A 26,464-nucleotide genomic window follows, 5' to 3' on the forward strand; every position below is an offset into this window, starting at 1 on the left:
TATAGGTAAATGGTTATATGTAATATATGGATAGATATATTTTGGAAAGAAAGATTTGAAATAAAAAAAAATGTTTGGCAGATTGTATGACTGTGGTGGTGGTTGTATGATTGTGGTAGCGGTCAGAAGAAGAACACATAGAAAGGATTAGGGTTTCGATGATAAAAATCACCCTAAAATTTTGGGTTTTGATGTGTTTAGAAAGGAAGGTTTCTAAACACGTTTTTCATTATATTTCTTCTCTTAACCTGTAAAAGATATTCAACAATTGCTGATTACGTTTTTCATTATATTTCTTCTCTCAACTTTTGTTAGGATTCGTGCGGAAATGAATTTTGAGAAGTTTGGTGGTGGTTTCGTGGTCTAATTCGAAGAAACGAGTGAGATATCGACATTCCAAGTTTTCCGGCGAATTTTCCGGCCAATCAGCCGGAGAAGATGAAGTTTTCCAACAACAGAAAAGTAATTTTCATTTTTCGTCCTTGAACTTGTACTTTTTTGCACTTTCTGTCCCTCACGTGTTTTCACGTGACCTACTTAACGCCTGAAACTTAACGACGTTTGGTGAGGGACGGTTATTGAAAAAATTGGCCAACTTTAGAGTCAAAATTGTAATTTTTAAACTTTAGAGATAAAAAGTGAAAATGTGCCAACTTCAGGGACGAAAAATGTAATTACTCTAAAACAAATTTTTTGAGCACATTGATAAGCTAAACAAATTAATGAATTTTTAATCTTATTTATTTTGGGAAAACAACTAAACAAGTACTCCGAAAATAGTCCCTGTTGCTTAGCCAGGATGCTTTACTGCTTTTCACACGATAAAAGCTTTCTGTACCCACGTCTCACAAACCACAAACTGCCACGTCACTCCCATCACCTAATTCACAACTCCACTCACCATAGACACATTCTAATCTCATCCAACGACCATCGTATTTCCCAAAACCTCATCTTACTATACGTATCTTCCACCCGCTATACACGCGCGTTGGACAAATACTCCATCTTTCTCTCTAAACTCACACTTTCTCTCTCTAAAAATTAAACTGTATATTTTATCAACAAAAGAAAAATAGCTGTCACACAATATTCCAATTTTTCATTTCTCATCATTTAGTTTTTTTTTTATCGCCAGTAACCGCCACCAACCACCACTAATCTCCGTCGTACGCCGGAGATACTGTCGTACCGTCTTTTCGGCGGTACCTATTTATTTCAGATCTGAGAAAATGTCGAAAACATGGGGGAAAATCGGCGCGTGGGCGGCGGAAGCCGAGCAAGCCGATGCAGAAGAAGCCGCAGCGGCGGCGGCAGCGGCCGCCGCAGCTCCGCCACAAAGTTATCCGAGCTTGAAGGAAGCAGTCAACACTAATAAAGGCAAGAAAAAGACGAAAATGACTTTACAGGAGTTTACGATGGCCGGAACCGGTACCGGAATCGGAAGCGCCGCTCGAGGATTGACGCCGGAGGAGATGATGAGGCTTCCTACCGGACCGAAGGAACGGTCGGCTGAGGAAATGCAGTACGGTCGTTCCGGTGGCGGTTTTTCGTCGTACGGTACTGGACGGAACGCCGGAAGACCCGGCAGTGATGGCGACGGCGCGTGGGGGAATAATAGGAGATCATATAGTGGATTTGAGGATAGAGGTACGGGTCCTAGGGTTTCTAGGGTTCCAGAATATGATCAACAACAGCCGTCTAGGGCTGATGAGGTTGATAATTGGAAAATGATGAAGAAAACGACGTCGTTTGATGTGAACCCTAGACCTAATCGTTTAGGACAGTTTTCTAGGGCTGATGAGCTTGATAATTGGACAGTTAATAAAAAACCTTCAGTAATGCCTAATACTAGATCTAATACATTTGGTCAGGGTTTTCGTGATTCCGGTGGGCCGGAAATGGACAGATGGACTAGAGGAATGCAAGTGGGATCGGCGCCTCGTGATTCCGAGCCGACAGAACGGCGTCGTTTGGTGTTGGATCCGCCTAAGGGTGAAAGTGAAAGCTTGACAGGTGAGATTGGTGTGAAGAGTAATAATAGTAATAAACCAAATCCTTTTGGGAATGCTAGACCTAGGGAAGAGATATTGGCTGAGAAAGGGTTAGATTGGAAGAAAGTGGATTTGGAAATCGAGGCTAAGAAAGTTAGCAGTAGGCCAACGAGTTCACATTCCAATAGTAGGCCAGGGAGTGCGCAGAGTGGGAGGTCGGGTGAGGGCTTTGGTGCTGAATTGCAGGGGGTAGAGAAGCCGAAACCGAAAGTGAATCCTTTTGGTGATGCTAAGCCTAGGGAAGTATTGCTTCAAGAGAAAGGTGTTGATTATCGAAAGATTGATTTGGACTTGGAGCGCCGAAGGCTTAACAGGTTATCATTCTATGTTTCATCTTTTGTTGAAACTTTTAAATAACTTGACTTTGTGAAGTTGGTTTTACTTTAGGCAACTAAAACTATATGTAAGATATGCCCTGTCAATTTTTATACTCGATGCACCTAAATTGTAAGTTGTGAAGTTGTGATTAATCAATTGGCTCTTGTCTTGATAAAAGGCTTTTTTAGTTAACCCATTTAGACAACTACTAAAATACTAAATTCTATACATCTTCTTAATGCCTGATTTTCAACCAACTGTAGACAGGATTCAAAGACTATAGTACTATATTAACATTTTTGAATCACAAGCATTAATAGTCAAAAACATTTACCTGTACGTTTCAAGTGCCAATAATTTGGTTTTGGCTGGTGATATACATTGTGTTGCGGGGAAATTTAGTTCATGTTTGGTTTGTATGAAAATTAAATTGAACATGTATTGTGAAACCAGTATTTGTCATTTCGACATAAATATGTTATTGATAGTGTTCAGGGCTGTTCTATACCTTGGTTGCTCTTTCTTTTTCTCTGGTAATATGGTAAATTTTTAGCTAGCTTGATTACACACTTATTGTTGCAGTTTTTGTGATGCATTGTTACGAACATTGCAAATAAAGTCTGCAGTAGTCTTTTGATAACGTGATATACTTAGATGACTGCTAGGGAGAATTTGAGATGCCAGGATTGAGATGACACTATTGCTTTTAGAACTTGTCTGAATGCAAGAAATATGATTGAGATGCCAGGATTGTTAGGTTATAATGGCTTTTGCTACATTCAAGCTTTCCAACTCTTCGAAGCTGGCTTGTGTCATTAGGCCCTGTTTATGCTGGTTGTTTCCTTTTTGTTTTGTCCAATAGCAAGGAAGTTACAGTTTCACTTTTAGTGGAATTTGAAGGTTATATGTATAGTACTGGTAATTAAATTCGATGTCTTTTTTTAAAGAGTCACATTGCATGTTACATGTATAACTACAATGCCCCGAGATCACTGGCCACCTATCATGAAATGATAACAAGGTATCTTGAGTGAAGTAGTATCTTAGAGTTGTGTTTGTTGGTGCTTATCACCTCCAAGTATGATTAGCTTGATCAACATTTCCTTACTAAAAATGACAGTATGGATTATACTTTTGTGGAAGCCCAGACCCACATGGCTTTACCTGTACATAATTTTTTTTCCCGTTCTGTGTTACTTGCCTAGGTGTTGATTGTGCATATGTAGTAGCCATTTTTAGCTGTTTCAAGTAGGTTTGATTTATGATTCTTGGCTCCTTGTTAATCATCTTTCCCTCTTAAGTTCTTCATTGCATGTTACCTTTTCTTTTGTGGTTTGATTAACTTTAAATTCGAGGCACTCGACTAGAGGACCTAGAACCAATTATATAATTAAAACTGTACGTTATATTCTATTAAGCTTCTTGGAATTTGTCGGAACATATAGTGTAGTGTGAGAGTGCTTTTCACGTGGCTTGTCTTCACTTATACGAAGGATGGACTAAATTTTATGATCTTTTTGAGATTGAGCCATAGAGCTTAGGTCGTTAATTGTTAAAGTACTAATATTCTTATTTCTTAATTTAGTGACTTGATTCTCAAATTTAATTAGTAGCTTCATAGCATAATACATTCCGGAATTGTTGTTCTTAATTTAATATTCTACTTTCAGACAACTAGTAAAGCGTGCCTCTCTTCAGAAGAAGTAATCCTATATTAATGTAGAAATTTGGATACGAGTATAAAACATATAACTAACATGTCTCCCTTGGTTGTCACTCAATGCGTTTAATGCTATGTAGTCTCTAGTAATAAATTGCCAAGACCACGGTGGCCACTTACTTTTTATTAAATGAGTTTCTTATATGTTAAGGGATATATTCTTTTTAGATCTTTGAATGATTCGTCTTTCTTTTAGTCAAGAATTCTCTCTTATATTTACTTGCCTATAATGCGGATGGTTAAAATCTCTAAAAGGCGAGTAATTTTTTCAGGTCTGAGACAGAAGCTGAAAAGAATTTGAAGGAAGAAATAGAAAATTTGAAGAGAGAGTGTGAGAAAGAATCTGTTTTTAATGCAGAAAAGGGATATAATGGAAATCAAAGCAGTCTACATAATAAAATACTTCAACTAGAAGGGGAACTGGAACAGTTGAGCCGTGATCTGGACGATAAACTGCGGTTTACTCAAAAACCCATTGAAAGGCCCGGTTCTGGAGCTGGAAGAGTGGGACCTGGGTTTCAAGAAAGACCAGGTTCTGGAGCAGGAAGAGTGGGCCCTGGGTTCCAAGATAGACCAGGTTCTGGAGCAGGAAGAATGGGTTCAGGATTTCATGACAGACCAGGTTCTGGGGCTGGAAGAGTCGGCATGGGCTTTCCAGAAAGACCAGGTTCTGGAGCTGGAAGAGTGAACTCTGGCTTTCAAGAAAGACCAGGTTCTGGAGCAGGAAGAGTGAGCTTTGGCTATCAAGATAGACCACCTTCGCAATCCAGTTCATTTGATGAGTCCAGAAGTGTCGATTTTTCTGAAAGGCATTGGTCCCGTGGAGATCCCTGGATGAGATCTGGACCACCCGGTGATGACAGAAGAGGTTTTGGTGGTGGAAGAGACAGAGGGTTTTTGGGAAACAGAGAACTTGGAAGGTATGCACTTTTCATCGATACTTCATTTAAAGCTTTTTAACTTCTTAAATGCCTTGCTATTTGCTATATTATTCCACACTTGACTGAGTATACGTTCTAGCTTATCGAGTATTGCTAATCCTTTTTAAGGTCAAAGAGGTTACCAAAAGGTAAATATAGAAGATAAATAAATAAATAAAATTACTCATTTTCTTGAAGGATCAAAAATATAACAAGAAAATATACAGAGAAGTGTAGAGAAGCATAGCCATCTGTAGAAAGTTGAACCTGTTTAATGTATATTTATGTGCTTAAAGTGTTGCTTTGGGAAACACCCCGGCTACTAGATTTGAGACTGTACATTTGCACGTGTTTGGTGAGAGGTGGCCGATTGTGGGTGGTTTCATAACACATAGGCTTTTGTACGGGTTGTGTTGATCTGAAAAAGTTTCAATTTTTAATGTTTAGAGTTAGATTATTAGATAGTTATTTTGTAAACAATCATTACCCAATTATATATTTTCAATAATGATTGGATTCTGTAAATTAAGTTATTTAGGAGGTTTTCTGCTTCAAAATACATTTTGGTTGAGGTTCGATCAATTTGACTTTTTTTCTTTGTAACTAATCTGTTTCTCTGTTATGAAATTTTAACCAAATAGACCAATTAGGTCAAAGTTGCCACCCCTGTTATGATGCACGGATAAGATAAAAGAAACAGCAAAGATACAAGTCTAATACGTACATATGATTATGTTTGGGAACTCCTGAGCTAGTATTGTTGAATAGAATAAAAATAAAGCCTGCTTTTATGGCTGGTTCTTCTTGTCAGTCTTATATTTATTGAGTAAATGCTCGAATTAAAGAAGAATGTTAGACCATTGACATGATTGCGGTTGTCATTGATCATGTTATGATATTCATATATATATATAAATATATAATATATATATATATATATCAGATAATATAATGCTATTTTGGCAGGTCAAACTCAAGGGAGAGATGGTGAGGGTGAATGACTAGTAGAAGAGACCAATAATACAAATTTTGTGAAAGGAGTAGAATGAAGGTTGACTTTGAAGAACTATTTTATAATCCAATTCCAGTTGTTAGTTTGCTGCCTGTGTAAAGCTTCTCTCTGGTTTGGTCAAAAAAGGACACGTGCTGTCTTGTTAAGTTGTCACCCAAACCCTCTTCTTAATTTTGATTGTAAATCTGGAATCGGATTATCGGATAATTTAACTGTTTATTTTCTAAGTTAGTTATGGAATTAGGGTTGATGAACAAAAGGCAGTGAAAACCTTGGTCATTGTTTCTATCTAATTAAATTCATCTATTGTAGTTTTTTAGTATTTTGTAATATGATTAACCTTTTTATGTGATGCCTCACTTATTTTATTGCGTTAATGAATGTATGTATATTATCATCTAACAAAATTGTGCCAAATTTGTCTGAATAGTTGTCACCTGTTTTGATCGTACGACTTGATACTTGTATTATTATCCAAATCGTCTTTTCATATATGCAATTGCAATGTATCGTATTTTTGTCGATAGTTTTATGAATTGGAAAAATATCTGGAGAAGTACAAACCATTCTTGACTTCAAATTAAGTAGTGGCCATTCTATAACAAGTAAATCACATCATCCTAGAGGTTGATGACCATTGACCATTCTTAATCAACTGAATTGACAAACCCCTGAGTTAATGCTGCTGGCAGAATTTCTTCGTTAGTCATTAACCTCCGTGCTGAAGTTGCCATCCAACAGTTACAACCGAAGTTTTTAGTTATTTTTTTTCTAACTATTAAAATTCTAGTTATTTAATCAAAGTTATAGTTATCAAGCAACAATAATGGACTTGAAAGGTTGTCTTGTGGTGGCAGTCTCTATTTTCATGATTTTTCAGTTAAGGTAGTTTCTCTAATCTGAATGATCATCATCATCAATCAGTGCCGGTTTCCAGCAAACTTCAGCTTTGGTGATTCGTATTCAGACAAAGGAGCCACGTCTGCTGCATTTGTCCGGTACACTGCTCCTTATGCGATGACATTATTTTCGAAAACCTTCTGGCAGGGCCTCTGATTGGCATCTAATAATTGATTTCATGGGCAAGTCCATTGAAAAAAGGTTACCTCAATTATTAGGTACTATTAATCGGCAGCTTGATCGATATAAATTTTTGTTTCTTTATTGGAGTTATTGGAAAGTTGTGATTGTGATTTTTAGTTCACTTCAGAAAAAGATCCGAAGGCTTGAGCTTGATGGATCCAATACTTCATATATGTACCATCATTACAGTTCTTTAATTGCAACAACATATTAATGCTACAGTAACCTAACAAATTTCTGTTTGAATTTGCGAAACAATATGTTTTGTGCAGCTAAAAAGTTAGGTTTGGAATATTTAAGTCCATTCTTGGACTCTATTGGAACAAATTACCTGCACGTTGCTAATTTTGCTACCAGTTCAGCCACTATTCTGCCGGCAAATGCTCCTATGCTGAACAATTCTTTTAGTCTGTTCACAATTCACACAATTAAAAGAATGATCTTCTGCTTTGTTTTGCTAAGGTATAAATAGCTTTACTATCCATTTTAAGCGTTTTGGTTAAAAATGGCAGCCAAGTAGCCAACTCATGCTCATTATCCTGTTTTATTTGGTTGTGTTGAGGGTCAGCGAAATGTTGTGACATCTAAGGTCATTTTCCACGACTTGAAGATTATGGTCTGGCCCTTCACATGTTTGACATAGGAGCTGTCCTAATGGCTGGATTCGATCAAAGAATAAGGAGCAATAGACTAACATATATATTCCTAATCTAACCCATCAGTTTTCTTTGCTGTAGAGGTGATGTATCTTTTCTCACACCCCACTTTTTAAGAGAAATGTATCATAGTTTTGTATTCGCGGGTTACTACATTTGAAATTTTTATGTACGCAAATTCTTCGGCTTTGCCGTTAACTTCTGTTTATTTTGTTACAGAAACTATACCAATGAGGAGCAAGAGTATTTTGGATTCAAATTACAAGCACGCTCGGTTGTATAACCCATTTTATGTGAAGAAGTTTCCACCATCTCTAGACAACACAGACCAAATCCGGTGTGTGAAGTTACATAGTAAATTGGTGTTAGAATTTAATAAACAGCTCAAAGAGAAAGTTTCACAATTCCGAGCACAACTTCAAGAAACATCATTGGTGTACGTTGACACTTACTTGGTCAAGTATTCTCTCTTCAGTGAAGCAAACAAGCATGGTAAGCAATTTCTATTGATCTTCACCAGGGTTTATCCTGATTCTAAAAGCTTTAAATTTGCCTAAAGGTAAAGATTAGAGCCATCTCGGATTATCATAAATATAATGTTGATGAGATGAATGCCGCATAGATGTGATATAAGGAGCCACCTTATAGTACTAAACTAAAAAAAGAAAAAACTGTATTTGTATGCAAAAATAGATAAAGGTAAAACTTGATAATCAAGGCGACTCTGCTGGGGATCGAACCCAGAATCTCTGGTTTCGTAGACCAGCGCCTTATCCATTGGGCCACAAAGTCAATTTTGATTATCTTTCTGACTGAAACTATTCGTAAAGAATTTGGCCCAACAAACAAATTTCTCTTCTGCTTTTAATATATGGGTAATGGGATTACCCGATGAGTATACTATATCACAATTCACAACATCGAAAAGGTTCCGTACAAGTGATATGGCTGAATACCATATCAATTCATATACACGACATGCCGTATATTTGTAATCAAGTTTAAAAGCAAACCATAACGAAAAGAATTACATATTAGCTAATACATATTAATATTTCAATCGTGTAAATACTATCTATATGTTTACAACCCTTTCGAGATATCGACGATGTTAATATAATAACTAGTTATTATGTTAATATAATCCTAGCTATGACAGTGTGAATGCTCTTAGATCATTTGTGTATTAATGACTTTTTTAATTATCTATCTAATGAAATATTATAGTATTCAACTAAGGAGCCCATTTTCTTATTAAACAATAACCAAATCTGAACACAAGTCATCTTTTATTGTATTCATCAACATTATTCATGTTGAAGTGTTAAACTGACCTCAATTAAAATCCCTAGTAATTCTTTTTGGTCATTAAGAAATTACAACTATGGATATGCATAATAAAGGGTGTTTGATGGTTGCATTTGGTGTTCTTTTAGTTGGCACTTTTTATATATTGATGTTGGTCAATGGAGAAAGGATCTCAAGTATTTATGATCATGAATCAAGTTGTTGTTGTCAGTTTCCAGCAATATACAACTTTGGTGATTCGAATTCAGATACAGGAAGTGTATCTTCTGTTTTCGGCACTCTTGCTTCGCCTTATGGGATGACTTATTTTCATAAACCTGCTGGGAGGTACTCTGATGGGCGTTTGATCATTGACTTTATGGGTAAACTTTTTTTTTTTTTTTTAATCAAAAGTTCATTTCAGTTATTGATTTTAGGTCCCCAACCCCGACCAGATTCCCTGAATATGTTTATCTAAGCCCGGAATCTCTTGCAAGAAAGTTACATAGGGAGATACAAACTTGGGACCTCTTGCAAGAATGTACGATGGCAGACCCCCCCTTTTTTCTTTAAATAATAAGGGTTGCATTCACCGAAAATAAATTTTGCGCAATTTTCAACCCGTTTGACCTATTTCATCATAATCTAAAGTTTTCATGTTCGACCCGTTATAGATTAAATAGATAGATTGGTCAAATCAAATCAATAAAGTTCAATGGTTAAGAGGGGTGGATCCTATATGACTGTATGAGATATTAGACTATGCACATTACCATTTTTAGCAGAATTACGTTTATCTTTTATTAATGTTAATATGTGCTACAAAAATAGGAACAAAAATTGTCAGTGCAAATCTTGTTTAGGTTATTTCATTCGATTTCTATACATGGGATTGAATTTGTGAACCGATATGCATGTGCAGCTGAAATATTAGGTTTGCCATACTTGAGTTCATATCTGGACTCTATTGGAACAAATTTTCGACATGGTGCTAATTTTGCTGCCAGTGGGTGCACCATTCAGCCTGCAGACTCACTAATGCTGAACAGGACTTATAACCCTCTCACTCTTGATGTACAGCTCTTGCAGTTTGAACAACTCAAAAAGCGAGCATCTGATTTGTATAGTGAAGGTAGGTATGAGCTGCTAAGCATTTGTTTAAGTAATTTTGGTGAAAATTCCCTGACTTTATGTAGGTCTATTTTCGTGCCAGCTAAATCAAATGAGGTTAAAAGTCGTCTTCCACGGTCTGAGGATTATACACGATCCCTTTATACAATTGACATAGGACAAAATGATCTTGATGCTGGGATTAAATCAATGAAGGAAGAGGAAGTGAAGACATATATCCCCACCATAATCAATGAGTTTGCTTCTGCTGTAGAGGTATCTCATATTCAAGTATACATAGCGCATGCCTTAAGCCCTTAATCAATAAAGTTATTTGAAATGTTGCTTGTATAGTATGTAAAAAATCCATTCCAAATCAGTTGGTTTTTGACGAACATTTTAGAGCTAGGAATGGTATGCATGGTCAACTGCAATGAAATAATGACCCAGCTTTTTAAATAAAGCAATTTACAAAGTTGTAAACATGTATACATTAATCGAGCCACTTTTGAACTGTTCGACCCGTTTCCCTTTTAGTTAAATTGTAACTTTATTTTTACTTTTTTGAGCTGTCTTAAGACTTATCTTGCATTGTTGAAAATCCGGCCTAATTCTAGGATTCTGACGTTCTGTTTAGGATAATATTGTCAAGAATTTAAATCAGAACTTCAGATACACAGATTTTTAGGCTTTCTAGGTCACTTCGGTGGTCTTGTTTCAGAAACTTTACCAAGGAGGAGCAAGAAAATTCTGGATTCACAATACAGGTCCAATCGGGTGTCTACCTAAATTCGTGAAGACCTATCCACCAACTCCAAACAACACAGACGAAATAGGGTGTGTGAAATCATACAACGAACTAGCACAAGTCTTCAATAAACAGCTCAAAGATAAGGTATCACAACTCAGGACACAACTTGAAGAAGCATCCTTCGTGTATGTTGACATGTATTTGGTCAAATATTCTCTCATAAGTGAAGCAAATGAGCATGGTAAGCAATTGTTTTGATCTTCAGCGAAATGTTTCTTGACACTAGATCCTTGTAATTTATATCAAGATTAAATGTGTCCTACCCATTACAATCGGTCCAGGATTGGACCACCTTAAGGACTAGGTCTGGTCCAAACAGACCTCTTAACCAGTTAACCCCATCCTTTTTTCAAGTTTGAATATCTTTTCACCATTATATACTTCCAGACTGCAATACAATGGTTGGCCTTTTTCGTATACTCGAACTAGAGGTGGCAAAATGGGGAGGTTGGATAATTGTATATAACATTTGTACGGGTCACCAAGAATGGCCTGTACAACTCTTGAATAAATTTGTTTAATTTAAATAGAAGTATTATAATGTAGCAAAAAGTTATAGAGTATACATGTATATTAACTGCTCGTAAAATCTATATTACTATATGTTCCAATAAAAATATTGTACCATTGATGTTTTATGTAAAACAGATAGATAAAGCATACCCTAAATCAATCTTAAATCAGCTCATTCATGATCACCCCAGTAGAAAATTTTTACATTTAACCAGGATAAAAATCTTTTTGCAGGCTTCACCGACCCTCTAGGACAGTGCTTAGGACAAGATGGGGACGATAATAAGGCTTGTACAAACCCGTCAAAGTATATTAACTGGGATGGAGTACATTATACTGAATCAGCTAACAAATGGATCGCTAAGCGTCTTCAAGATGGATCAGTGAATACACCAAAAATTTCCCTCGTTGAAGCTTGTCATGCCTTCTCGGGTTCCCGGAGTGAAGTCTCAGGATAGTAAAGTAATTTACATAGACAAAAAGTTCAAGTTTTATACTTTGTAAAAGATTAGCTTAGTTTGTGTGCAGATCAAGATGTAACGAAGAACATATTACAAAGTAGGCGTTACTTGAACTTTATCATGTATTGCAATCAGTTGTAATAGTAAATACTTTCCATCATGTTTACGGCTCTTGTGATAACGTTTCATGTACTATTATGCATGTAAATGCAATGCGTAAGTATCACGAAACAATATCAATCTTCATTGATGGGGCATATAATCTTATGCTAATCACACTATTTGGTGCAAATACAACCACCATATTAAATCCTTTTAAAATTTTATGGTGTGTTCACACAACCATGATACCAATATTTGGGGACCATTTATTAAACCATCAACCCACTTCCTCACACCCTCCCCATTGTGTGAAGCCCATCACGCAGCCTCTCATGTCGTGGGGTTCACACCGTCGCCAGGATGGCTTGAAAACGCCTCACACGGACTTGTCCCCTTCCAAGCAGTCTACTCTTATAACCAACAAAATGTGAATGCAAAAGTTACAAAAGGGGTAGTGCAGTTTGTCAGCACACTCACAAAAACTCAAGAATTAGCCAAAAATCAAAATACTGTATACAAAAATATCAACATCATAACCTACACAATAAGATAGAACACTTTTCAAAATAATTCATCACATAAATAGATATAAATTGAGAAAATCACCTTGATCATCTTTTTACTAGATGTGTTCCCTAATTGCTACTTTAATCCACATAAACACAAATATACCAAACTATTTTTTATTTATTTATTTTTTATTTTATCAATGACTTTGTACTTTTTCTCAAAAATAAGTTTTCCCATATTGGTTGGAGATGGGCCACATAAGAGATAGGTGGGTCGCCAATGGTCACCTGTTAACCACAAATTGAGTGACATGTTTTTTAAATAAAGTGATATGTATTTAAGATGAGGTTTTTTTTAATGACAAATGTAATTAGTTTCCCCAGCTTAACAAGTAAACATCAATGCTCGCATTTGAAACCGAAACTTCCAGAGAGACAAAGCCTTGTATTTTTCTTGGATCAAGAGCTCATTGCCATTTAAAATAAATGATTACAACAGAATGTGTGGAACCTTTTGTCATTAAACAAATTGACAAAGTTAAGGGCCCATATTCTTCTTTAGGCAGAATATATGTCTTCACACTAGTAATAAAAGTCCTTAGTGATTTTCTTTAAAAATAAGCAGCGTGGTTGGATCAGTGGTAAACACCCTTGCCTCTGGATACAGAGGTTTTAGGTTCGATCCTCATCCCATGCAAAGGTTGGAGGACCTTTAAATGGTAGAAACTGGAAGCAACCAGAAAGAGTGTTCAATGGCTACATTTGGTGCACTCTTAGTTAGCACATTCTCTGTTTTTATGGTGGTTAATGGAGAGAATATGATCACTATATGAGGTAAGTGTACATTTACAATTGTTGGAGTAATAATCAATACAATCAATACATCTATATCTTCTATCACATAAATCTGAAGTTGAAAACAGACTTAGAATCACGTATACGTAATTTACATTTATAATCATCATCATTATCATTAGAATGGGTAGGTGGATTTTCACTAGTACATTCAGCTGCAGCTCTCTTGGGAACCAACTTTGATCCACATCTTCTGATTTTTGAATACTTTGAGTCACCAAACTCCATCTCAATGGCAGTGGATGTTGGGTCCCACCATGATGTGTCTCTCAATAAACTAAATGGGAAATACGTCACACATGTTCGGTTTTCATCATCATCTTGAGAATCCCCCATTCCCATCGAAGAACCACCCACTGACTTTTCGACGTGCTTCATACTTATAAATGGATCAATATCGGCACAGGAAGTTGCGCAGAATAAGAAACCTGAGAAGTGATTGTACCAATGCTCTGGAAGTTGCATTTTACATTTCCACCCTCTAACCATACGAGATATAAACCCCCTGGGAATCTCGGACCCATTTAGTTGAAGGATCATACACCTACTATTAACTCTCTTTCCCTAATAAATTTCTATATTATTAGTAGTATAACTGCAAATACATAGGCTTGAGAACTTCAAAACAACTTATAGAATAAGAACCACAAATAAAAATATATACATACCTGAAGCATGGATTCTAGTAATCTCTCCCCACCAGTTCTGTTTTTTCTCCGACTCCGTATAGATACTTCACACAACCAGTTACATCTTCTATGAGCATCGTCTTTGATGACTTCAAGTGACCCGCACATGTGTGCCTTGAGGACAGCTAGACTTGATGGGAGCTCTGGCAATTCGACCAGATTTTGACACCAACTTAGATTGAGGAGCTTGAGGCGAGTAAGTCGCGAGAGGCTGAAATCCAATCTTGTAAAATCGTTACCCCACAGATGCAGCTCTTGTAATGTGGATAACTCGCCAATTTCAGGGGGTATGTCTCCATCTTTCAATTCACACCAACTCAGATTCAACTTTATTAAACCAAGCCCCACTATATTTTCATTGAATAGATCTTTTGGCAACTTTTCAAAATGTTTGCAACCTTTTAATTTAATATTTTGTAGACCTTTTAAGGCATGAAAGTTACCATCTATGCTCTTTAATTTGGAACAATCTTCCAAACTCAGCGAAGTAAGGTTGGTGCAATATTCTACGATTGTTGAGGGTAGGATTTCTATGTCAACACCTTTCAAAGTTAACGTTACCAAGTTATCCATATTTGCTTCGATCTTTGGAAACTCAGTAAGTTCGCAGAATGAAATGTTTAGAGTCTCTAGTTTTTCCATCCTAAAAATGCTTGGAAATCTTGTAAGCCTGCGACAACACCTTACCTCTACGGAAACAAGACTTGCATGATTTCCAAGTGATTGATGAATTTCTTCTAAATTTTCACATTCATGGAGTACCAACTTCTGAAGAGATGGGAGTCCACCGAAATCAGGTGTCCTGACTAGTGCATACATGCAGTAGAGTTCCATCTTCTTCAAACATGGTAGATACTGATGCATGCACAAGTCAAATTAACCCAAATATTAACCAATAGTAGTGTTAAATCTATGATCAGTATGGCTATAAAAAGATGTAATTATCATTCTGATACATGAATGTACATCACATACACATATCTTAATGTCCATAGGTCAAGTGAAACCTACTTTTTTTTAACAGTGAATAGAGGTTAAAAAGGCAACCACCTTTTGTATGTTAATGAAAAGAACAATTGAAGTACCTTGTAACCCTTCCAAAGCTCTTTTAGTTGCCAGCTTCTTTCCAATTTTAGAATAACAAGCTTCCTTGGTTGAAAACTTTCAGGGAATGGACTTGCAAGATAACCTTTCCAATCTATATACCTCAACTCATTTGAAAGTAAAAAATTGGGCCTTTCATCAAAGGATATAGTAGTCAATCTAAGGAATCTTAGTTTCTTCATACTTGAAACAAGCCTAATGAAGTTGAATGAAGGACCATAAGCATCACATTGTATGGCTTCAATCTTATCATTTTCCTGAAATAAAGGGGAAATAAAGACAGGTTTGAAGTATCTTATCAATATTATGTGCGTATCAGTCAAGGTGCATCTTGAAGAGCTAGTATATACAGCATAATATTTACCATTGTTGCATTCATTGAACATATGTCTTCAATATCTTCCTTTCGCCAAACCCTGCTATGTTTTTTAGGATTGTAAGGATGTTCCCATGTCACAATGTAGTGTCCCATCTCTTGAACCAAATCATGCATATCAAACCAGCCTTCCTCTGAAACAGTTAGGAGAGTCTTTTGTATCAACACCTCTACCCCTATATGAGGTTCAAAACCACAAGCATCAAGTATCTCCATTGCTTCATCTTTGCTTCTCCGCCTAAAGAAACATGCAATATCCAAGAATAACTCTTTCTCTATAGGTTTAAGTCCATCATAGCTGATTTTGAGCTTTTCTACAATACCCATTTCTGGATGGTCTTGTAGTCTAGCGAGTGTACTTATCCACTCATCCTTGTCTTTTCCATACAGAGACGCCCCTAAGATTTGAAGTGCTAACGGGAGGCGATTAGCATAAGTAATCACCTCTAAAGAGAGCTTATCGTATTCTTCTACAACATTATGCTCTTGATATGAATGTCTTTTAAAGAGCCTAATAGCCTCTTCATTTGATAATAATTTAACCGGACATACCTCGTCTATCCTGTGAGATTTTAGCACTTGTTCATCCCTAGCTGTAATTATTATTCGGCTCCCATTACCAAACCAATTATGGCATCCAGCTAAAGCCTCTAGTTGCTCGAGGTGATCGACATCATCCAGAACAATCAACACCTTCCTACAATATAACATACTCTTAATCTTGTGTTTCCCTAATTCAACACTCTCAACTTGAATTAGTTTGTCAAATACAGTTGAGAGAACTTTTTCTTGCAGCTTTTGCAAACCATGTTGTTTGGTTTCGTCACGTATGTTTCCAAGAAAGCAACAACCATCAAAATGGTGAGAAATTTCCTTGTAAAGAGATGTGGCAAGAGTGGTCTTACCACCACCCCCAATCCCCCATACCCCAACCATTCTCACACCACCTGACCCAATTCTTAAATGAGATCTCAACTGTTGCAATCGAGTTCTCATTCCAACAAGGTTTCCATCCTCAACTACTGAATCCAAAGATGACAATTTGTCTAAAATGGAACCAACAATCTCTTGGATACATCTTGCTTCATGCCTGCACATTGGAAACATATGTTCACATCCATAATAATGACATGTATGATCTACACAAAGACAATGAAGAAAAAATTTCCCATTGGCGACATGCTTGGGTTCCCATCCAGCAATATTACTTGCATCCACAAGTGCTTTTTTCCATGATTCAATTTTTTTCTTGTTGCTTTCCGACAACTCGTGTTTGGCAAAAGCTTTACCAAATTGCCCAATCTGTTTTCTCACATCTGCGGGATCCACGTTGTAGAATATCGGAATAACGATTTGGCCACTATCCTCCTCTTTGCATCTCATAATATGTTTAAGCTCATCCAAACACCACGAAGAAAACGCATAGTTTTCAGAAAATATAATAAGAGAAATATGCGACTCACGGATAGCGCTCAACAGGGCTGGGCGGATGGTGTCGCCTCGATCAAGAGTTACATCGTCCTTGTAAGTGTGTATTCCATGTTGTTGAAGAGCAGAGTAGAGATGATCTACAAAAGTCTTGCGAGTATCTTCGCCTCTAAAATTAAGAAACACGTCGTACTTCCACGACCAACAAGCAGAGGATGTTGATGATGCGTTTGGGATAATATTGGGTACAACACAACCATTATTGTCTCGTGAACAACTGCGGAACACCTTGGTAGCTGATATCACTAGTAATGTTGTAAGTAATACCTTGGTAGCTTTCACTACTAATAATGTTGTAAGTATAAATAATAATGTTGTGAGTATAATAACCATTGCCCTGACTCCCGCCGTTGTTGTAAGTTCTGCCATCAAGAAATTAAATAAACAAACTGATTTGCTTTTGAATTAATTTGTCAAATAATAGAGAGAATCAGTTCCAAAGAAAGTTATTGATAAATGTATTTTTTTAAGTATTAATTAGTTGAAATAAGAATGAGAATGTGCAGTATGAATTAAACAATTTCTTAGATATTTCAACGTATATGCAGTACATACCACCTATTACATCAAATTTCACCCACTCATCTCTCATCAATTATTTAGTTAGTAGGATATGCTTTGTTGCAAGATTTTAAGTAGATGTTCAAATCGAAACCACTAGAGGCATGTTTGGTTGGGAAAAATTAAGGAAAATGGAATTTATAAAAATAAAATTGATTGAGAAGATCAATGATTTCCTTTTTTGGTAACGAGGGTTGGTGCGGACAGAAGGATTTCAATAGAATCTCCATCTACATTCACATTAGATTAGTAGGTCAAATTAGATAGCTCATATTCGTGCGTTGTGGCGGTTAAACGATAATGATAATACAAAACAGTAGGGGAGAAATTGATATGCGTGTCATAAGGAAAGAAAGAAGTGACTGTGTGTTAGATCTTGGTAGGGTGTTTGTCAGATTGTTTTTAGAAATATAGAATTAGAGGTAATGTGCAAATTAGGGACAATATGAGGATATTGAAAAAACTGCTTAAATTTCTTGAAATAGATTTCTAGTTTGTATTATTTTGGACATGGTGCTAACTTTGCTGCCAGTCGGTCCACCTTCAGACTCTCCAATATTAAACAAGACTTTCAACTCTCTCACTCTTGATGTACAACTTTCACAGTTTGAACAATTCAGAGAGCGATCTTTTGAATCGTATCATGAAGGTAGACATAAGCTATTAACTGTTTGTTTCAAGTACTTGTGGTCACAAACCCGGCCCCAACTGATGTCCTTTCTTGAATTTTATGTGGTGCCAGTTTCCGGTCAGCTATAACAAATGAACTTAAAAACCGTCTTCCATGGTCTATGGATTATACTCGGGCACTTTACACATTTGACATAGGACAAAATGATCTTCAAGCCTGGATTATATCAAAGAAGCAAGAGCAACTCAAGACATATATTCCCACCATAATCAATGAGTTTGCTTCTGTCTTAGAGGTATCTCATGTTCATCGATTCCTATGCCATAACTGAAACGAAAAATATAACAAATTCGTTTAATGTATAACATCATTCAAAAACTTAACCCGATGGTTTTAGTTGATTTAGATGTTGTTTAGGTTCATAAATGCTCATTTACACTAGGGTTGTTGCAAATCCTATAATAGGTTGGTTTCATGTATCTCCAAAGGCTGTTCGGATTTCTTTCTAACTTTTTTCTTGTTTTTTTTTCCAGAAACTCCACAAAGGAGGAGCACGGACATTTTGGGTTCATAATACAAGTCCATTTGGGTGCCTGTCTGTCATCGTCAAATTCTTTCCACCGGCTCCAAACATTACAGACAAAAGCGGGTATGTGAAATCATACAACAAAATAGCACAAGACTTTAATAAACAGCTCAAAGTTAAGGTATCACTACTCAGAACACAATTTCAAGAAGCAATGTTGGTGTTTGTTGACATTTATTCAGTTAAGTATTCTCTCATAAATGAAGCAAATAAGCATGGTAAACAAGTTTCTTCCTTTTTTTCTTTCTTTTTGAAAGGTGTGAATTACTCGTGAATGTGAGGGTGTCTAGCATATGTGTTGTCTTGACCGTTGTCTCACAAGTTGTAAAATGTACGTGCATATCAACTGCTCATACAAACCCGTCAGAGTATATTAACTGGGAATGTCAGAAGATTTTCACCTCTAATCAGACATTTATATTTGCAGGCTTCACCGACCCTTTAGGACAATGCTTAGGGCAATACGGGGTGGATAATAAGGCTTGTACAAACCCGTGAGAGTATATTGTTCAAAATCATAAGTTTATTTTGATCAACCTTAACTTGGTAAATGGTATATAAACTTATACACTTCCTAGTGTTTGTGTTTATGTGTGCAGGATTTTATATTTGGACTTAAAAAGAGAAGAAAAGCTTTTATAGGGGTAAAAGTTAACAGACTAAAGAATGGAAGGTTAGAAGTGAAGAAGTTGAAGACTTGAAGGATGCTGGATGTAACTTTTATTTGCTGGAGTATAAATACCCTCATTAGGGTTCTTCTTACGAACGAATCAAACACATATTTTAGCCACTTTTTCTCTCAAATATATTCGTATATTTCTTGTATATTTGATCATCTAGATCAAATTATTCTGTGTTCTTATTATTAAGATCTCAATCGTATTGATTAAGATCATAGTTTCAGTATTGTAATCAAAACTATAAACGATAATAATAATAATAATAATAATAATAATAATAATAATAATAATAATAATAATAATAGTTGGTCTTAATCGGGTCGACTGATTTGTTATATTGGTGATTCAATTTTCGTTCATGGTATCAGAGCCAGGTTCCTCTGATTGGTGTTTCTGATTAAGGTTGTTTTTCAATCAGGGCGTATTTCGATTTCCGAAACCCTAATTTGAAAACCCTAATTTTTAGGGTTTATTCATCTTCGATTCGTGATATTCCGCTGCTTCTTCTTTTTTGGGGTTTGTTCTTGACTAAGTGAATCAAAAACAGATCTATTGTTGCCAGATCCTGGATCTCTCTTGACTAAGTGAATCAAGATCAGATCTAGGGTTCCTCTTCCTTCATCCAAGAGCACTGTATTGTTATCTCTTCCTTTTTTAATATCTGTTTTTTTGTGTGTTTTTTACTTCAACTGTTTTTCTTCTTCTCAGATTAATCTTATATATATATATATATATTTTAAATCTTTTCTCACATAAAAACAAGTTTGCTAATGCTTGACCTGCCTTCATATGAAAGGTTAGGAATCCTGCCTCTGGCATTCTTGTGTGATTAAAGAGTATTTTCACAAAATTGTTTTTATTTGAGAAGAAGTTTTTTAGTTGTTTTCTGTGATTATTTGGTTGTTTATTTTTGTGTGATTTCTGTGTTTTATTTGCTGCACTATTTTTATTTGTTTGTTATTTGTTCTTATTTGTCAAGATGGTTAATTCTCCTCATAATTCTGTGCATAATAGTGATCATGAATCTGAAAGTGACATTGATAATCAAAATACTAAGATAAGTAAACTTGATTTTGGTGATCCTTTGTATCTGCATGCTAGTGATATTACTAATGCTCCACTTATAAGTTTAAAGTTAAAAGGAACAGAAAATTACAATGTGTGGAGTTGTGCAATGTTGTTAGCATTAGAAACTAAAAATAAAAAAGGATTTATTGATGGAACTTGTGTGAAATCTATGGATAATGATGTGTTAGCCCAATAGTGGGATAGATGTAATGCTGTTGTTCTTTCCTGAATTCTGAATTGTGTTTCTGAAGAATTGTATTTAGGTCAAATATTTTCTAAAAATGTTGCTGTTGTTTGGAATGAACTTAAGGAAACCTATGATAAAGTTGATGGTGTTATTACATTTAACTTGCATCATAAAATTAATTCTCTCTGTCAGAATAATTCTTCCTTGTCTGAATATTATCATAAACTAAACTCTCTTTGGAAACAATTTGATACTCTCATTAAACTGCCTACTTGTGTTTGTCATGCTGCAAATGATTTTCATAAACATAATGAACTTATAAAACTAATGCAGTTTCTCATGGATCTAGATGAGTCCTATAGTTCTGTTAGAAGTCATATTCTCACTAATGATCATTTACCTTCTGTTAAAAGTGCTTATGCTTCGTTGTCTAGGGAAGAGTCTCACAGGAATTCTTCTAATGTGTCTAATAAAGGGTCTTCTATTGCTTTTGTGTCAAAATTTAATGAACCTAAAAGAAAATTTAATTCAAATAATAATTTTGGTAATAGAAATCAGAATTTTGGAACTAGAGGTCCTAATACTAGTCTAAATTGCACAAACTGTAAAGGTGTTGGTCACATTATTGAAAGATGTTATGAGTTAATTGGATATCCTCCTGGTTATAAAAGAAATAATAATTTTCAAGGCTCACAGTTAAGTTCAAGACAAAATTATAATAATAATGTTGTGTTTGATAAACATAAGAATCATGATGTTGCTTCTACTTCTTCTTCTACTACTGGTTCTACTTTGTCTCTTACAAATGAACAGATGTCAAAGTTTTTAACTTTGTTGAATGACAAACCTTCTATCTCTGCAAATCTATCTCATATGTCTGGTACTTATTTCAATTCTAATAGTTTTTTCAACAAGAATTTTGATAAATTTTTTTGTTCTGCTAGTGAACAATGTGCTAAAAGTAAACATGATGGTTGGATAAGTGATTCTGGTGCAAATCAACATATGACTTTTTCTTGTGAAAATATTATGAATGGTATTGATGTTTCTGATTTAAATTTTACTGTGGGTCATCCAAATGGAACTTTAGCTAAAGTAGTAATGATTGGAAACCTAAAACTGAACAATGTGGTAACCTTATATGATGTTCTTATTGTACCAGAATACTGTGTGAGTTTACTTTCAGTACATAAGCTAGCTAGAGATAGTAAGAGATTTATAGGGTTTGATGAGTATAAATGTTATATTCAGGACTTAAAATCCAAGAAAACTCTTTGGACTGGTAGTGAAAAGAATGGTTTGTATGTTGTAGATGATGTTTCCGAGTGCCAAGGTGTGTCTAATTGTGCTTCTGTTTGTTATGTTTCTTATTCTTTGTGGCATAGTAGGCTTGGTCATCCTGGTGAACAAGTTCTTACTGTGCTGCAGCATACTCTTGACCTTGATAATAAACCTAAGACCTCTCCCTGTGACATATGTCATAAAGCCAAACAAACAAGGGAACCATTTCCTTTGAGTACTCATGTTTCAAAGGAAGTTGGAGAACTTGTTCATTTAGATTTATGGGGACCTTATAAGTTGGCAAGTAAAGAAGGTTTTAAATATTTTCTTACTATAGTAGATGATTTTTCAAGGGCAGTTTGGACTTATTTACTTAAATCTAAAGAAGATGTTTATGTGAATATTGTTGATTTTGTATCCTTAATTGAAAATCAGTTTAGTAAACATGTAAAAATGTTTAGGTCTGACAATGGAACTGAATTTATAAATCATAAATTTAAACTGTTTTGTTCTGAAAAGGGTATTTTGCATCAAACTTCTAATGTTTATACACCTCAACAAAATGGTATTGTGGAAAGAAAACACAGACAATTGCTCAATATTGCAAGATCTCTTATGTTTCAGGGGGAATTACCTCTTGTTATGTGGACTGAATGTATACTGACTGCCACCTATTTGATTAACAGGATTCCTTCTTCTGTGCTAAATGGTCATTCTCCTTATTATAAGTTGTTTAATTCTGAACCTTCTCTCTCACATTTAAGATCTTTTGGGTGTCTTTGTTTTGCTACTATCCTAAATAATGGTGATAAGTTTAGTAGTAGAGCAGAAAAATGTGTCTTTATTGGATATTCAAATGAAAAAAAGGGTTATAAACTCTATAATTTAGACAATAAAAATGTTTTTTATTCAAGAGATGTTAAGTTTTATGAAACTGTTTATCCTTTTAAAATGAAAAATGAGTCAACTTCTGTTGATAATAATGAAAATGTTAATCATTTTTGACACATTTTTTTCTGACCCAATACCCTATGATGAAGTGAGAGAAGCCCCTAATTGTGATGGCAATACTGATAAGTTCAACACTACTGCTAATGTTGGAGATAGAACATCAAGTGTTCATTCACCCATTATGCCTGGCAGTCTTGAATCTATTAGTACTGCAACACAAAGTGATGATATAGATAATTCTGAGGGTAGTCAAGATGTTCTTGAACATTTTGATGATCAGTCTCCTGAAAATGTTATTATTGATTCTGTTAATGAAATTGTTAATCTTAGAAGATCAGAAAGATCTTCTATTTTTCCTTACAAGTATAAAGATTTTGTAATAAATGGGAAAGTTAAGTATGGTGTAGAAAAAGTTGTGAATTATTCTTGTCTGACCAGTGAAAATTATTGTTTTATTACAAATTTGAATAAGAGTTCTGAACCTAGGTCATTTAGTGAAGCTTGCAAGGATTTAAATTGGGTGCAAGCTATGAATAATGAAATTGAGGCTTTGCATATAAATAATACTTGGATTTTAGTTGACCTTCCTAAAGGAAGAAAACCCATAGGTTGCAAATGGATTTTTAAGATAAAATATAAATCTGATGGGTCAATAGAAAGATACAAAGCTAGGCTTGTAGCTAAGGGGTATAGTCAAAGAGAAGGTATTGATTTTGATGAAACCTTCTCTCCTGTTGCTAAAATGGTCACTGTTAAATGTGTGTTGTCCTTGGCTGTTAATTATTCTTGGCCTTTGTTTCAATTAGATGTTAATAATGCTTTTCTATATGGTGATCTTTATGAAGATGTTTATATGATGTTACCTGAAGGCTATAGTGATAATAGTGGTAACAAAGTATGCAAACTTGTTAAATCATTGTATGGGCTTAAACAAGCTCCAAGACAATGGAATGAAAAGTTAACCAAAGCTTTATTTGAATATGGGTTTGTTCAAAGTAAGAGAGATTATTCTCTTTTTACTTATAGTAAAGAAACTGTGTTTGTTGTGTTATTGGTTTATGTTGATGATATTGTGTTAACTGGAAATGATAACATTGAGATTGAAAAGGTAAAACAGTTTATACAAACTAAATTTATGATCAAAGATTTGGGCAAATTGAAATACTTCCTTGGTATTGAAGTTCTTTATAACAGTTCTGGTATTTGTTTGTCTCAAAGAAAATATTGTATGGAATTGATGAATGAATTTGGCCTGTTCGGGTGTAAACCTATGAAAACACCTATGGAAGGTAACTATTCTATTTCCAAGAGTACTCCTAATGATAAAATTTTGGAAAATATCTCTGTTTATCAAAGACTTATAGGTAAATTGATTTACCTTACTCTCACCAGACCTGATATAAGTTATTCTGTGCATGCATTGAGTCAGTTTATGCATGCACCCACTGTTGAACACTTGAAATTGGCTTTTATTGTTTTGAGGTATTTGAAAACCTCTCCAGGAAATGGTATTCAGCTAAATAAAAATGATAATCTTGATTTACATGATTATGTTGACTCTGATTGGGGAAGATGTTTAAATACTAGGAGATCTGTAACTGGATTTAACATATATTTTGGTGGTAATTTGATTTCTTGGAAAAGTAAAAAGCAACCTACAGTTTCTAGGTCCTCTGCTGAAGCAGAATATAGGGCTCTAGCTTCTATTACTTGTGAATTACTTTGGATTATAAATCTACACAAATTTTCCTGCACAAATTTTCTGTGACAATAAATCTGCTATACAAATTGCTGGGAATCCAGTCTTTCATGAAAGAACTAAACACTTGGAAATTGACCCTCATTTGGTTAGGGAAAAAATATGTGCAGGATTAGTGAAAGTTATTAAGCTCAAATCCAAAGAAAATGTTGCTGACATTATGACTAAAAGCCTTTCTTCTGATCAGCATAATAACCTATGTGTCAAATTGGGTTTAGTTGATTTATTTCAAGTTAAGGTTGAGGGGGAATGTTCAAAATCATAAGTTTATTTTGATCAACCTTAACGTGGTAAATGGTATATAAACTTATACACTTCCTAGTGTTTGTGTTTATGTGTGCAGGATTTTATATTTGGACTTAAAAAGAGAAGAAAAGCTTTTATAGGGGTAAAAGTTAACAGACTAAAGAATGGAAGGTTAGAAGTGAAGAAGTTGAAGACTTGAAGGATGCTGGATGTAACTTTTATTTGCTGGAGTATAAATACCCTCATTAGGGTTCTTCTTACGAACGAATCAAACACATATTTTAGCCACTTTTTCTCTCAAATATATTCGTATATTTCTTGTATATTTGATCATCTAGATCAAATTATTCTGTGTTCTTATTATTAAGATAGTTTCAGTATTGTAATCAAAACTATAAACGATAATAATAATAATAATAATAATAATAATAATAATAATAGTTGGTCTTAATCGGGCTGACTGATTTGTTATATTGGTGATTCAATTTTCGTTCATATATCAACTGGGATGGAGTATTATAGTGAATCAACTATCAAATGGATCGCTAGTCGTCTTCAAGGTCGATCTGTTAGTACACCGAAAATTTCTCTCACCAAAGTTTGTCATCTCTTCTCGGGCTCCCATTAATGAAGGCTCGGTATAGTATTTGTTATTATTTATCAATCTGAATATTATCAAACATAGATAAACATTATTATCAGTCCAGCATTATGGAGATATGATTAAAGGGATGTTCTTCGCTCATGCCCTTGAAAAAAAGTGAAGTTATTTTGTTGTTTAAAGGTTTAAATGTTTAATGCATAACACTTTACTATCAAGTTAGCAGTTACTGATTTTTTAACCAAGTATAGCATAAGATATATTTATCAAAATTTGAAATATGTCTAAAAAAAATATATGCTAAAATGAACATTTTTCAGTCCAAATTTTGTCTTGTAAACAATGTTGGTCATTTTAAACCTTGTAAAACAGTAAGAACTTTAACAATGATCGTGTATGAAAACTAAAACCCAAAGAAGAAAAAGGACAAAAAAGAAAACTAAAAAAACACTTTCGACTCTGCTGGGGATCGAACCCAGAATCTCTGGTTTCGTAGACCAGCGCCTTATCCATTGGGCCACAGAGTCACTTTGTTGTTAAGTATAGCCTAATACTTTTATAATAAATGTCTCGGCCCAGCCCACCACTTGAAACACGATTCATTTCATTTTCTATCAAATTATCATAGCAAGTTTTTGATATTTCATATCGAGAAAATAAAGTACGCGGCTGTTACATATTTAAGTTTTGGTATGAAATTTTTCACCAACTTTTTAATGTATATATATATATATAAATATAAATATTAGACTCTTTATGTTTTTTATAGATTAAAAAAATAAAATGTAAATGATTCTACACCAAAACTTAGGTATCTATCAGTCACATCAACTCTAACCTCTTCA

At 34.9% G+C, this 26,464-nt stretch overlaps 4 protein-coding genes and 2 non-coding genes across 7 annotated transcripts; 3 read left to right on the top strand and 3 right to left on the bottom strand.

Moving 5' to 3' along the window:
- Positions 1 to 1,059: 1,059 nt before the first annotated feature.
- On the top strand, positions 1,060 to 6,371 carry LOC122608414 (eukaryotic translation initiation factor 4B2-like). The gene is made up of 3 exons (XM_043781523.1): positions 1,060 to 2,368; positions 4,365 to 5,012; positions 5,979 to 6,371. The coding sequence occupies exons 1-3, from the start codon at positions 1,233 to 1,235 to the stop codon at positions 6,001 to 6,003; spliced, it is 1,809 nt and encodes a 602-aa protein (XP_043637458.1). The 5' UTR covers positions 1,060 to 1,232; the 3' UTR covers positions 6,004 to 6,371.
- A 2,111-nt stretch (positions 6,372 to 8,482) lies between these two features.
- TRNAR-ACG lies at positions 8,483 to 8,555 on the bottom strand. The gene has a single exon. It is a non-coding gene; the product is annotated as a tRNA-Arg (tRNA).
- Positions 8,556 to 9,147: 592 nt separating this feature from the next.
- On the top strand, positions 9,148 to 12,112 carry LOC122588354 (GDSL esterase/lipase At5g14450-like). The gene is made up of 5 exons (XM_043760489.1): positions 9,148 to 9,433; positions 9,973 to 10,182; positions 10,264 to 10,436; positions 10,882 to 11,152; positions 11,719 to 12,112. Exons 1-5 carry the CDS (start codon positions 9,148 to 9,150, stop codon positions 11,940 to 11,942), a joined length of 1,164 nt encoding a protein of 387 aa, XP_043616424.1. The 3' UTR covers positions 11,943 to 12,112.
- A 1,263-nt stretch (positions 12,113 to 13,375) lies between these two features.
- Positions 13,376 to 17,475, bottom strand: LOC122586037 (TMV resistance protein N-like). 2 transcript variants are annotated; one of them, XM_043758152.1, is made up of 4 exons: positions 15,569 to 17,475; positions 15,186 to 15,461; positions 14,080 to 14,955; positions 13,376 to 13,975 (listed from the first exon to the last, which is right to left on the bottom strand). In XM_043758152.1, the coding sequence occupies exons 1-4, from the start codon at positions 17,435 to 17,437 to the stop codon at positions 13,454 to 13,456; spliced, it is 3,543 nt and encodes a 1,180-aa protein (XP_043614087.1). In that variant the 5' UTR covers positions 17,438 to 17,475; the 3' UTR covers positions 13,376 to 13,453. The 2 variants fall into 2 exon arrangements, with proteins under 2 accessions (XP_043614087.1, XP_043614088.1); XM_043758153.1 differs by having other exon boundaries at positions 13,865 to 13,986.
- A 664-nt stretch (positions 17,476 to 18,139) lies between these two features.
- Positions 18,140 to 19,239, top strand: LOC122588446 (GDSL esterase/lipase At5g14450-like). Its single transcript, XM_043760597.1, has 3 exons — positions 18,140 to 18,309; positions 18,372 to 18,555; positions 18,794 to 19,239. Exons 1-3 carry the CDS (start codon positions 18,140 to 18,142, stop codon positions 19,118 to 19,120), a joined length of 681 nt encoding a protein of 226 aa, XP_043616532.1. The 3' UTR covers positions 19,121 to 19,239.
- Positions 19,240 to 26,073: 6,834 nt separating this feature from the next.
- TRNAR-ACG lies at positions 26,074 to 26,146 on the bottom strand. The gene has a single exon. It is a non-coding gene; the product is annotated as a tRNA-Arg (tRNA).
- Positions 26,147 to 26,464: the final 318 nt, after the last annotated feature.

This window comes from Erigeron canadensis, chromosome 1 (assembly GCF_010389155.1).
Source record: "Erigeron canadensis isolate Cc75 chromosome 1, C_canadensis_v1, whole genome shotgun sequence".
In the NCBI taxonomy this organism is placed as follows: Eukaryota; Viridiplantae; Streptophyta; class Magnoliopsida; order Asterales; family Asteraceae; genus Erigeron; species Erigeron canadensis.

Coding starts and splice junctions, on each gene's coding strand:
- LOC122588354 (XM_043760489.1), top strand. CDS start 9,148: ATGGATATGCATAATAAAGGGTGTTTGATGGTTGCATTTGGTGTTCTT. Junction 9,434..9,972: donor TTTGATCATTGACTTTATGG/GTAAACTTTTTT, acceptor ATGCATGTGCAG/CTGAAATATTAGGTTTGCCA. Junction 10,183..10,263: donor ATCTGATTTGTATAGTGAAG/GTAGGTATGAGC, acceptor TTTTCGTGCCAG/CTAAATCAAATGAGGTTAAA.
- LOC122588446 (XM_043760597.1), top strand. CDS start 18,140: ATGGTGCTAACTTTGCTGCCAGTCGGTCCACCTTCAGACTCTCCAATA. Junction 18,310..18,371: donor CTATTAACTGTTTGTTTCAA/GTACTTGTGGTC, acceptor ATGTGGTGCCAG/TTTCCGGTCAGCTATAACAA. Junction 18,556..18,793: donor AGTTTGCTTCTGTCTTAGAG/GTATCTCATGTT, acceptor TTTTTTTTCCAG/AAACTCCACAAAGGAGGAGC.
- LOC122586037 (XM_043758152.1), bottom strand. CDS start 17,437: ATGGCAGAACTTACAACAACGGCGGGAGTCAGGGCAATGGTTATTATA. Junction 15,462..15,568: donor GTTCAATGAATGCAACAATG/GTAAATATTATG, acceptor CCTTTATTTCAG/GAAAATGATAAGATTGAAGC. Junction 14,956..15,185: donor AGCTTTGGAAGGGTTACAAG/GTACTTCAATTG, acceptor TGCATGCATCAG/TATCTACCATGTTTGAAGAA.
- LOC122608414 (XM_043781523.1), top strand. CDS start 1,233: ATGTCGAAAACATGGGGGAAAATCGGCGCGTGGGCGGCGGAAGCCGAG. Junction 2,369..4,364: donor GAGCGCCGAAGGCTTAACAG/GTTATCATTCTA, acceptor TAATTTTTTCAG/GTCTGAGACAGAAGCTGAAA. Junction 5,013..5,978: donor GGAAACAGAGAACTTGGAAG/GTATGCACTTTT, acceptor CTATTTTGGCAG/GTCAAACTCAAGGGAGAGAT.